The sequence below is a fragment of the Tachysurus vachellii genome, chromosome 20, assembly GCF_030014155.1.
Source record: "Tachysurus vachellii isolate PV-2020 chromosome 20, HZAU_Pvac_v1, whole genome shotgun sequence".
Classification (NCBI taxonomy): domain Eukaryota; kingdom Metazoa; phylum Chordata; class Actinopteri; order Siluriformes; family Bagridae; genus Tachysurus; species Tachysurus vachellii.
Genome location: NC_083479.1, coordinates 9,757,069 through 9,769,700, shown reverse-complemented (window position 1 = coordinate 9,769,700; position 12,632 = coordinate 9,757,069). Strand labels below are relative to the sequence as shown.

Genomic DNA, 12,632 nt, shown 5'->3' with positions numbered 1-12,632 from the left:
TTAAATTTGAGCAAACACAATATACACGTACTTACGTACACGTATATTACGTACACGTAATATACAAGTACTGTTAAACATGAGAAAGTACCGGTGAACAGAGAGAAGAGCGATATACACCTTCTCTCCACCAAAGCTACAACGCCACTGCCGCTTGCAGCCGCTCAGCTCCAGACGTCACCTAAACCCGGCCCGATATCACGATATTTTGCGCATGCGCGGAATTGGTGCGGCTTTAGGTGACGTCTCTCAGCTCCCGGTTAACCTCTCCTCCAGGGAAAGTTGCACAAACCCGAGAGAAATACACCACAGTAAATAAAATGGAAATAATTTAATGTTCCTTGGGCGGCCCGGTACCATTTGGCCCACGGACCGGTACCGATCCGCGGCCCGGGGGTTGGGGACCACTGTTCTATACCACACCCCTTACCGTAACCTCCATTGTTTAATCCATTTTATAAAAGGTGGCCATTGAAAATACTTGCTATTGGTTATCACCTGCTTGTTATTGAAAGTTACAAAAGTGAATCAAACTGGGTCAAAGCCTTAGAGCCTTAAATTCAAAATCTGACCCATTTTTAGCCTTCACCACACAGACAGATATAACTTCTCTGAGCATATTTGGAAGTGTTAAGTTGGAACCTGAATATTTGGATACTGTTAAAAGAGATAACAGGCACATGTTTAAGTCTCATCTTAGTCTCCTAGCCTGCATGTACATCAGTGGTTGCATAGATTAGCCATCGAACACATTTCCAGTCACCACTGTGGGGATGTCAAGTGGCAGTGCAGAAGACGATAAGGGGTTGCAGACGGACTGTAAAGAAATGTTGCCCAGTTAATATTTTAGACTAGATGGAGGGATTTTTTCAGTTGAAAACAGCATTTTTTTTAGAATTATTTTGCTTTAATGGGCCATTAACACTTTAATATCACTTTGCATGAAGTGGAGAGATAAATCAGATTGGCGAGGCATGCCGGCTCAATGGGGCACATCCAGTCGCCGGGCACTAATGAGGCTAGAGTTGAATGAGTGCTGTAGACGTTGCGTCCTCTAGCCATGAATATGTTATAAGGAGCTTTCGCACTGCACACTCTCAGTTTCAGGGATTTCATCTGAGCCACCAACTCATCAATATGAGTGCACTTTAGAAATTGATATGTCCTTAAGTAATGTAAAATGATATACAGGATTATTATTCTGCCCATTTCTTGTTTCTCTCGGTGTGTGTGTGTGTGTGTGTACTCACAGCTTGAAGGAAGCGACAGGATTTTAGAACATTTCCTGGTCCACTGAAGAGTGTGTTACAGTCGCTATATTCGCCCTCCTCCAGCAGACATTGCTGCCCTCTGTAGTTTTCAGAGGAGTAGCCCACCCACCTGCATCATAGTGCACATAACTTTAACCTTTGCCACAGTAACCGCACCCACCAGCTTAACACAGAACACTTACAGTACGCTCATCCATCACACACTTCATATACACAAACATTATGTAAATAATTCAGAAACCCGTATGAAGAACAAGCCCATCAGTGAAACATGGGGCAAAAAGCTCTTTTCTCTCAGTACTGCTATTAAAGTGTATGACTAAGAGTCATGTAAAACGAGCCCGTCGCCAAGAACTCTTGGGTTAATAAGGTTAATAGATAATGAATATCAGAGAATGTCAGAAAGACAAAGAAACCCATATCAGCCTTCTTCCACACCCAGCTACTAGAGATCACTGATGAATTATGTTTATACGCTAACTTAAACACACGTGTCCTAAAGTGAATTAACAGATCTTGCTCTGTTTGTAGAAGGAGGAGAACAGGAATTGTTTGTGTCTTGTACACACAAATGTTCATCTGAGGTCATTCTCACTGCAGAAACTGACTATGTTTAGGAGCACATTCTCACAGACCCAGACACACACACGCATACACACACACCGCATGACACATCCTGGCCCAAATCTGCAGGTCATTCTGGAAAATTGTGCTTGATTTTGTGTTAATGTCTGTGCTCGCAAAATCCTGGGGGACTGTGTTATGCACATGAAGCCCAGTTTCCTTAGAAACGTCAACTTGAACAAAAATTCATATGGAGCATCTCATTTCCTATAACAGCCATTAGCAGCTTTGGGGGTTTTTTGTTTGTTTGTGTGCATAAGAGAAAAATACTCACACTCCTCCAGTGACTCGTAGAGAGGAGACGTGTATTAATCCTTCGTCAGTTTCTAGGCTGGATGCGTTTTCCAGAAGCTCCTTGCACTGACCCTGAAAGAGTGGCTCCTCATACATCACCATCTATGCAGGGACACAAAAGAATATCCATTCTCACTGACGCATGAAGCCACATTAAATTTGCAGTATGAATACCAGTGTGTCCCAGGGTGTTCCTGCGAGAACCGAAAGTCCATTTAACTTGCAAGGTTCTCTGTTTTCACTAATTTCACACTGTTTAAATAGCCTGTTGATATACGTAATGAGTTGTTCTCTTGGCTGTTTTTTAAACTGTATGGAAATTAAACTCTATATTGAAATGTGTATACTGGCCTCTCACATGCGTTTCTTATTACTATTATTCTCGGGCTCCTATCTGTGTCTATAGGCTGTATCTAAGATACAAGCACACAGAGGTTTTATATTTGTCAGCATACAAGTTTAAGACTAAATGTATGTATGCAAACCACATTTTATTTCAGTTTTTACTTCCCTATCTTCCCCTTACCTCAAACATGAGTAGCCAAGCAAATTTTACACAAAGGCCTCATGTCATATTTTAACATTTTAAGTAATTTCAGTACTTTTATTAGATTATGACCTGAGAACACTTTACAAATTTACTAATGAAATAGCATCTAACAGCTCTTTATATGAGGTGAAACTGCATATATGTAAATATATATATAAATACACACATTGTACTAACAAATGAGCTATTAATGTTATAGTTATCTGTTAATTGAAAATGTAAATGGTTTCCCTGAATTGGGCCTTGTTTTCCTTACCTTCGGATCCAGAGGTCTTCGTACTCTCGGACCTCCCTGCAGGTAGAAGAAATGGGAAATACAAAATAAATGTATGTACATGATAAGCAGGACAGGACATGATATGTCTGACTGCATGCAACCAAGGCCAGACCTTTAAAATATACATGGCTATAAAAGTATGAAGCATGTTATTACACAGGCCCATCACAAGAACTGGTTTAAACACTACACAAATGCTGCAATGATATAATCTGATCTAATCTGATCTACATTGCCAGATGTAAGTGGCTGTCAAGGGTGAGAGAGGTTAATGTAGCCGCACCATTCTCAGTGGACGTAGTGACCGCACACAGGAGATGGGAGAATTCTGTAGAACGGGTGTGGTCAGGCCTCCAGCTTCCAGAAGCGTGTGATTTCCTGTGAATCCAGCTCCATCGTAGGCCACCCAGCTACAGTCACAAAAAGAGCAGAACTGGCTTTATGTATGGAAAGAAATTTGGCTGCAGCTTAAGAAGCAGACCACACACACACAGACACACACAGACACACACAGACACACACAGACACACACAGACACACACAGACACACAGACACACACAGACACACACAGACACACAGACACAGACCACACACATAGACACACACATAGACACACACACAGACAGACACACAGACAGACACACAACAGAAGTCAGCCTGGAAAACAACTTTGTGACTGTGACACCAAAGTGAGTTATATTATAAATAAGTATGGGGTCACTGTAAGCATTTTATTCCCAATGGTAATTTCAAGAAATTGAAATTTGCTACAAGATGTTAACACTCATTATGTTAACCCTGATAAATCAGCACACATTATTTTATTTATTTGCGTAAAGAGGAATACAGACTGACAGTTTGTTTGTAACTCACACCGAGTCAATCACACGGTTGAGTGTGTATAAGGATACATTTCAAGTGCTTTTTTTGGCAGTCCACCTTCTAGAAAACTTCCAGAATGTCTGCTCTAGTAGCTTGTTTTTACTGACATGCCTACAGGGTATAAAATGCATATTCACCAGTTTAAAAAAATAATAATAATACTGCCACAGTGACAATGGTTTCACGGTATTACAGTTACCCTGGCAGCCCTGTCCGAGGCTGACCCAGGAATATCTGTCATTCCAGCCCTTTAACTGACAGTGTAATTAATCATGAAAAATGACCCTTTGCTACCGAAACCGCCTTATCTCCATGCCCATAATGAGTGTTAGATTTGTCCAGGGAGGAGTTACCACTTTAGCCTTTCCCAAAGACCCACTTTTACACGCAGAAGAACAGGAACAGTGGACCAGGAAGTGGCCTTTCCTTCACAGGTGCAGCTTTCAGGAACACACTTATGACTCAGCACAGAACAATGCAACACAGCCAGTTGGCACAGACGCCCCTTCAAGCTCGGACAGTGCTGCAGTAGATTTAACGTAGCAACGGTAAAGTCAACTGAACTTGAGCTGCTCTAGTTGCTGTTATGGAAACTATCAGCAAGATCTCTGACTGATGTTATGGAAAAGCCTGCATTAAACTTGCTTTTAACTACAACTGCATGTAGTATCATGTGATACAGTCTGCAACTGAACAAACAAACCAGCCTTGTGTCATAAATGCCATAATATTACTGAGTTACTGAGTACGAACACTAACTTGTGTAGTTATTAGTGTTTAAGTTCGAAAAACCTCTCATGACTCGCACACCAGTTTTCTAAATACCTTTTGAATATAACTAAAATGCAACTCATGACGACGGTCACAACAACAGCGTGAGGTTTTTACAAAGAAACAAAACTCGTCTGTGAGTTAAACCGCTTTATGAAACTATTAAACATTTTACATTTAAAAACCTGATGATAAGTATGCAGAAGTTGCTTCAATGCCCCAGACGTACATAAAGTATGCAGGAAAGTATGCCGTTCACGTTGCTACTGCAAGGTCATACATCAAGTATCAGCCACGACTTACCATCCGGAGCACACACTGAGGTCAGACAGGTGGACAGGTACATGTGCACCGATGTCGTCAGCTTCAGAGTGAAGACAAACCGGCTCAGTCTTCTTGATATTCTCTAAATTGAGATGAATCTCTGGAACAGCATCATCCTAGAGACAAAAAAAATGCCAAGCCTTGTCTTGTGAGATCCTTTAAATTAGGAAATTATATGATGTTGTTGTGTTGAGCAGTGCACATGTTATGAGAGAATTCTACAGAAAAGGTTTACTTCAATTTACCATTAAGGGCAGTTCTACATGTTACAGAAATACAGGGTGCACTTATTTCCCCCCCCACCTGATTTATGAATACTTTATTTTTTGGGACACATACTGAAATCTATTATGATTTTTGACACTTGAGGTTATTAGTTTGTTTAGAGGAGTTGGTGAAGACCGCACAATTGATGGTGCAGTTAAATAAAACCACAGAACTGAAGGAAGGTGTACTTTCTTTTTTCAAGACTGTACATCCTGAAAGTCGAAAGACACCTCACCTGCTAATTTAGGTTTATGGTTCCATTAATGTAAGGAAATCACCAGCTGTGTCTCACTCCAAGTCCCCAGGTCTAGATCTAGTGACCTGATTTTGAGTTTTATGCTAAGTCATTTTATGGTGTGCAATTAACAACATGCTGGGGTGAATAATTCATTATAGCTCCAGCGCCATTGTCCATCATGTAATACATTATAATCTTGCCCTGGTTTCACTGCATTTAAGCAGAAGCACCAATATTTCACAAATTCTCTCAACCACCAAGCAGCTGAATACCCTGAAATGCTACAACCGAAACACTACACTCAGCTCTCCAACTCAATTCTTTTAACTTGTTTCTTTTCAGTCAATTTAAAAAAATTAATAAAATGTTTTTGGCTAGTCAGGAAATGTGTGTCAGGTGCATTAGAAAACCACTGGGATCATTAGGATATAAGAGTCAGATATAGACAGAGATAGAGGAGGTTTAGACATATATACCTTCACTGCTCTCCTAATGGAGCCAACCGACAACGTGGCAGGAGCAGGGGAGCCATCTTTCGCTCTTGTCTCTCCACTGGTCTGTATAATCTGTCCCTCCTCAAGCAGGATGCAAGACCCCTGGTATCTCTGTTCCACATACAGCAGCCAGCTGCGGCACACACAAACAGTCTGTACTTCCATAACTCCTCACACAAAAGATATAACAGCAACCCAGATATCGCCCATAATGATACACAAACAGCTCCAAGGACATTTCCACAGGGACTAAACTGCTCCTTCTGTTGCAGCGCCTTTAGTTAGCACCGTCCCCTGCTAGCTTTCATTGTCAGTCCAGAGAGACTGACAAGCTACTTTAGTAGTGGCAAAAAAAAAGGGAGCTAAAATTACCTTTCCTAGCTTTTCTTTCTTTCTCTCTCTCATTCCTTTTAATACAATAAGCTTTGCAGCATGACTATCTTTACTTAGAGGATTGACAAAGTGACTACAAACCAACAACTTTTGATTCAACCTGATTCAGTTTGAGATAAAATGCTATCAGAAGTATGATGGTTAAGTAAAGCTGCAACTTGAAGAAGGCCATAGTGATCTTGTGACTGCCACATTAATAATCCATCAAAGTATTGCTCGCTGCTGTGACACAGAAGGAATCATCTCATCGATCCAGACGGAAGGATTTGTGTGAAAAGGCTACTGCAACGCTCTCTTGCTCCTTGCTTGGCCTGTGGCATGATCAATAATCAGAATCACAGCCAGTAAATCAAATTTGAATGAAAGTCCACTAAGTGCTAGAATACAGTTTTTAGCTCCTATCCGATTTCCCGCTGAACCACACATCTACAGCCAGCACAGCCAGCTCAACAAAAGCTTGCTTGAAAGAAAGGATTAGATGGACTCTTACAGAGACTAACTGCCAAAGAGATTCAGCAACCACCAAACACTCTATAACTAGCATTCCAAATGCCATAAATTCAACCATCTGAAAGTGCCCATATAGTTTTAGGGGTAACGGTATTTCGGTAGTTAGTTAAAATGTTAAGTTATAAACTCATGTTTACAAAAACAGTCATGTTACAGATAAATACATCCCAGTCTAACTGGGAGGAACTTCATCATGCAGCAAGGCGATGACACAAATCACACTGCTAACACAAGATACGACTTGTGGAAGGGATTAGACTGACCAGCACCAACACCAAACCATAACCTAATTGAGTAGCATTTCACCTTCTGAAAAGGAGACTGGCAGAAAAACTGTTGGGCTCAAAACAGAAGAAAGCAGAAGAGATAAACAGAAAGTGCACCCATTGGTGAGGAACCACTGCATAATCTCTGACTACGGTTCAGTGTGGTTCAGTTCTCTACACAAGTATAACATACAGAACAACCCAGAGAGAATGGAGGCACAACATTATCAAAGAACCATAAAACACTGAGATGCACACACGTACGCACACTTACACACATACCCCTACACTCTCAGCTTACTATGACTATAAGTTAACTGTAGACCTACGTTAAATTAATAGACACATACTTGTAGCAAGCGGCACCCAGAAGCAAATAATATTTAAAATGGAGATTTAGTACACACTGGCAGTCTGCCGGCAGTGCTTCTCCAATAGAAGATTTACAGAACTGTTAGTATATTAAGGAGAGATTTCTAAAAGTCATACTGCACTTACTTTAGGTTGAAGCCCGTATACTTCTTAAACCCATCCTGATTACTTTTATTGTCATACATTAACCAAAGGTTCAATAAATATCCTTACCACCCTCTCTGGGCTTGGATTGTGGCTTCTTGTGGAAACAAAATTCCCTTCACGTCCTCCGTGTCCCGACAGATCTCAATCCTTTTCCCATATGGTGCCAGACCCTCGTAGATGTGCAGCTGCGTCATTAGGCATGGCCATTAAAGATTCATCGTCAGTATGCAGTCATTAGAAATCCCTCATTAGGAAACAGTGGGGTAACTATATACTTTCTTTTTGCAATTTTTAGCTTTTTCAATAATAGCATCAGAATCAGTTGAAAACAGAGACAATACAGCCAGCGTTTAACACTTAAATGAGATAATATGCCAGCTAATCATCCAAGAAGCATCTAAACGCCAGATTTAAGGAGACAAATTTGATCACTTTTAGCATTAGACATTTCAATCATGTTCAGTTGTAGGGAAAAATCAACTGTGTGGAGATTTTATGTTACAGATACGTGCTTATTTATTCGCCCGTTAAATAAAGCTCATATGTAAAGCTCTCTGTTCTGTTTTTGCAGATATCGTATCTAGAGAAAGAATCTTTATTTGGCACAGTAAATGACTGAATAGTAGTTAAAGGTAAATCAATAAGATGTCTAATATTGTTGGACTGCAGTGAATAATCAGTCATGAAACAGGGATTAAATCTGTGACAATGCAAGGCTTTGAAGCGATTAAGCCATCTGATAGAGCACTTTCTATCAGATGGCTTAAATCGCTGCAAAGGATGTAATCCTCTAGTTCAAATCCTCATAATGGAATGTAGTCTTGAATATGAAGTCACGTGTCATTTCATTATAAAAAATAATACACTTCTTTATCATACAATGAGATAAGCAATTAGGAAGAAAGAGTTGGATGTGAGAATAATACAGAGCATAAATGGGAGAAGAGACAGAGCCCTTACCAAAGTAGGTCGTGGACTGACTTTCCCAAACCCGCCCATCTTTACCTGTTGAGCCAAGTAAGAAATATCCTCAAACTTAGACACTCACAACTGCATGAATTGTAAACAATAAAACACTAAAACTTGTACAACATTCTTACCACAGAATTAGCAGTTGAACTTTCGCTATTAGGAAAAGCTTTACTCTCTAGTGTCTCTGTGGCAAGTGATGGCACAACATTGGATTTCAAATACTGATAAAACGGAGTATGTGAGGTCTTTAAAGCACTGGTCAGAGGCGTTTCGCAATGCTTTCCCCCCACATCTCCTTCCTGTGAGTCAATGGTTTTCTGTTGTGGACTAAGGTTGGGAGGAGAACACTCATCGTTTGGAGCTTGTGTTCTGAGGAAAGTTGTCCAAGTGAGCTGTTGGTGTAGCAGCAAGCCCGACTCTCCATCAATGGCATCATCATCATTAACATCATAGCGATCCCAAAGGGGTCTGGCAAAACACTGTGGGTACTCTGGTTCATCTGGCCTGTCTTCCATATCCTGCTCTGTCTCAGAGCTGCTAAAGGTGGATGATTGCAGCCTCTCACTGACAGACTGCAAAAGCGAAAGGATGGAAGAAGCTTGATGTTCCTCACTTCGCTGCTCTTCCTCTGTGGCTGGGGGCACATGCAGCCCATCATCCCGTGAGGCATCGTCTCTTCCACTGTCTTCCTCGTATATTGGGGAAAGTGAAAAGGGGTATATCTTAACCCGCCGTGTACTTGGACTCAGTAGAGGCCCTGTGTCATTCACAAACACTGTATCATTCTCCTCCTCCTCACTGATGATGGCAAAGGTGCCAGGGAGATCCAAGTGAGGTCTAGATGAGACAGATAAGGCTGCCAGCTTGCCAGCTGCTCCGTCCAGGCTCAACCCTATTGAATCTGAATTTAGTGTATCATCTTCCTGGCTCTGGTCATCATTAACAGTGACTTTAACTGCTCGGAAACACTCAGGATCATCGCCGGAATCAACTGATGTGTCCGAACTGGGCAACCAAAGAGGTTGTACACCAGCAGAGACCTTCCTTTCCACCTGGAGCTCACTGTCCAGTCCCTGTTCAACCTCATAAGCTAAAGATCCAACATCTGGGACTAAGCGTAGCTCCCCTGTGCCTGCACAGGTTGATGACCCTTGTGTATCTATGCTTTGTATATCCTGAGCAGCCAATATAGACCTCTCACAGCTGATCAGATGAGGTTCTGAGATGATGTCAAATGCATGGCTTTGGACAACTAACAGATTTGGTTTGTCATCTTTTTTAGGGGAATCTTTTAATGGAACTACAATATTTTCAGCTAGCTGTATGGAGTCTGGGTTAACTTGAGATAAGCTTTTTCTAATACTCTCAATCTGGCTTGATTCCACAGCATTAATGATTGTAGATACATCACCTGAGTTCAAGTGCAATGCATGACCATGATTATTGCTTTCTGGATTGTCTTTGGCTGAATACTGAAGCCCTGTGTCATTCATTTTCTGTAAAAAACAAATGCACTCGCCCACAACACCCTGTGCCCGCCCTTTGTTTGCCTCACATAAACCGCCAAATGCGGCTGGCTGTACAGATGTTATATTGCTATCACTAAGAACATATTTTGGTAATTGTTCATTGTTTGTCTCAGTTTTGGCAGGTTCTCCCATCTCTACAGGATTTACCCCAAGCAGTAAAACATTGTGATGCAGAGAGTCCTGTCTATGATTTTGAGAGGCAGAATTCCTTTCTATGCACAGCTCCAGCTCATGTGGGCAACATCCGTTCACTGCTTCCTCTTTGAGTTCCTGCATGCTGAATAGTCCACAAGCGGAGGTAATATCAGCACTAATAGACCCGCTGTTCCGGATGTCTGTGTCTGAACCAGCAATGGACTCGTAGCCTGAGGAGGGAGTGGACCGACTCCCATCTGCCTGCATCCTGCTGCTTAAAGTCCCATCTGAGATAGTTGAGTGAGGATTTCCATCACCATGAACAGGTAAATGTTCTCTTAATGTCTGTCCCAAGCTGGCCGCTCCATCCATGCTCTCCTTTGCATCCATAAAAATTAGATTCTCCATACTTTCAATAAACTCATCTCTTGATAGAGCCTCATTTTCACGTTCAGAAATGTCAATCCTCTCCAGGGCAGCCAGAGCATTTGTGAGAATGGTTTCTACTATCTTTTTGGACTCCACTTGTAGTATCTCTCTATCTCCACCAAGCTGCTGTGTGTCTTCATCGTCTAGGATGAACTCTGCCTGCCAGGCAGCATGTCCTGATATTTCTGCTACAGATGAGAACTTAGGGGCTTGAGTTTCTTTATGGTCCCAACCTTCTAGGCCAGAACTAGACAGCTGGCTATCTGGGCAGAAATCAGGAGTGATTTTCAAACCACTGAAGTTTGTGTGCATGTTGGAGGCAGTGTTAATTTTAGCAAAATGAGTGTTTAAGTTTGTGGCAGTATTAGTGTTGGGCGGCTGTATTTGGGGTGTATCTGGGGTTTCAGCTAAAAAATGAAGCATTAGCTCATCAGTATAGTGAGACTCTGACTGTAGACATGCCTCAAGGTCTGATTCCATTGTCAGAGGTAAAGATTCAGACTCTGATGGCTCCGAGTTATTAGCTTCCCCATCAATAACTGACTCTAAAACAGTAGACCTACAGAGACTATTTTCATCAGCACACAGCATCTGACCTGTTACCATTGGATTAAATTCTAAATAATTTATATCAGCCTTGGTATTTGTCGGTAAGGCACTTGAGCTCATGGCACTGTGCATTTCATCTGTCTTTGCTGTACTGCAAGTGTTGAAGGTTACAGTGGAAGCACCCACTGAAGCATATTTTTGATGATCAGAGCAAACACTATTTGAAGATAAGAATGTTTTCGGGTTAGGCTGTCCTGAATGGATCTCTGGGGAGGAAGTTACGACATGGCTGCCTGTTTTTGCCTCATTCTGCTCTGTTTCTTCTGAAGCAGACAGACCCACATCAACCTCGTAATGCCCCTCCTCTCCCTCTGAGATTGGGGAGTGGAGTCGAACTTCCTGGTTCCTCTGCATCTTCCTGATCTTCCTAAGGCCACGGTATGTCACATGTGTCACCACCGGGGGGCATGCCAGAGCACGGCGCCGTTCCTGCACTTCTTCTGGTTCCGTGTTCTCTTCTTCCACAGTAGCAGACGAGCTTTCTCTTACTGTATTTCCATCCTCTTCAGCCAAAGCCTCCTCCTGCAGCCTGTGAAAAAAGGCAAGGACAACAGTTAAGACTACACAAATCTGACCAAGGTGCAATCATTGGTTTTATGATATTGACAAAAGGTGTGGACTGGTTTGGTTAACTGTGAAATAAGGATATATGGAAGTCATAGTTAAAAGCACCAAGAGTTGTAACATTAATAAATTCAGTCTACTGGTCATTAAACAAGTATAAAACAAATTTAGAATCATAGCTGAGGAAAGCAGCATCAGAACACCCAGTATGACTCATTTGGTGTTGACACCAAGTCCATACACAACCGCTGTTCTTAGCAGGTTCTCCACGGCATGTCCAACAACTGATGTGTAAAAGCACCTACTCAAACAGCAGTTCTAGAACAATTTTCATTAATCATTTATAACCAGCTGCTAAACAAAACCCCATTCTTCCCAGGGGCATGGTGCTGAGGCACTCCAAATACAGCTTTACCTCACAGGCTTAACACTGCTCCTTAACAAGATTAAAGGTTTTATTTTTATGAGGACGTTTTTATAACTCATCGACGTGAAAATATTTACTGATCGTCCTACACAAGTCTGAAAAGCTAAAAAAGCTTTTCTAAAAGCTTAAAGTCCTTGATTTCTGAGTGACTGGTTCACCGGTATAAAAGAACCTCACTAAAGGATCATGCTGCTGCATATTAACACCTTATTCTCTATCTATTTTAAAATAATTATACAGCTGACTTTCAAATAGAGCAAGATATGCATTCTGTCATAGAATTGCA

At 41.6% G+C, this 12,632-nt stretch overlaps 1 protein-coding gene across 1 annotated transcript in view; it reads right to left on the bottom strand.

The window, feature by feature from the left end:
• Nucleotides 1–12,632, bottom strand: part of LOC132863563 (uncharacterized) — a 34,507-nt gene that overhangs the window by 6,068 nt on the left and 15,807 nt on the right. The window contains exons 4-12 of the mRNA XM_060896437.1: nucleotides 8,782–11,884; nucleotides 8,642–8,686; nucleotides 7,748–7,866; nucleotides 5,976–6,126; nucleotides 4,974–5,110; nucleotides 3,300–3,426; nucleotides 2,996–3,031; nucleotides 2,170–2,291; nucleotides 1,251–1,380 (exon numbers count right to left, since the gene is read on the bottom strand). Of these exons, the coding sequence (XP_060752420.1) occupies nucleotides 1,251–1,380; nucleotides 2,170–2,291; nucleotides 2,996–3,031; nucleotides 3,300–3,426; nucleotides 4,974–5,110; nucleotides 5,976–6,126; nucleotides 7,748–7,866; nucleotides 8,642–8,686; nucleotides 8,782–11,884 (3,970 nt within the window). The remainder of the gene's footprint in view (nucleotides 1–1,250; nucleotides 1,381–2,169; nucleotides 2,292–2,995; nucleotides 3,032–3,299; nucleotides 3,427–4,973; nucleotides 5,111–5,975; nucleotides 6,127–7,747; nucleotides 7,867–8,641; nucleotides 8,687–8,781; nucleotides 11,885–12,632) is intronic.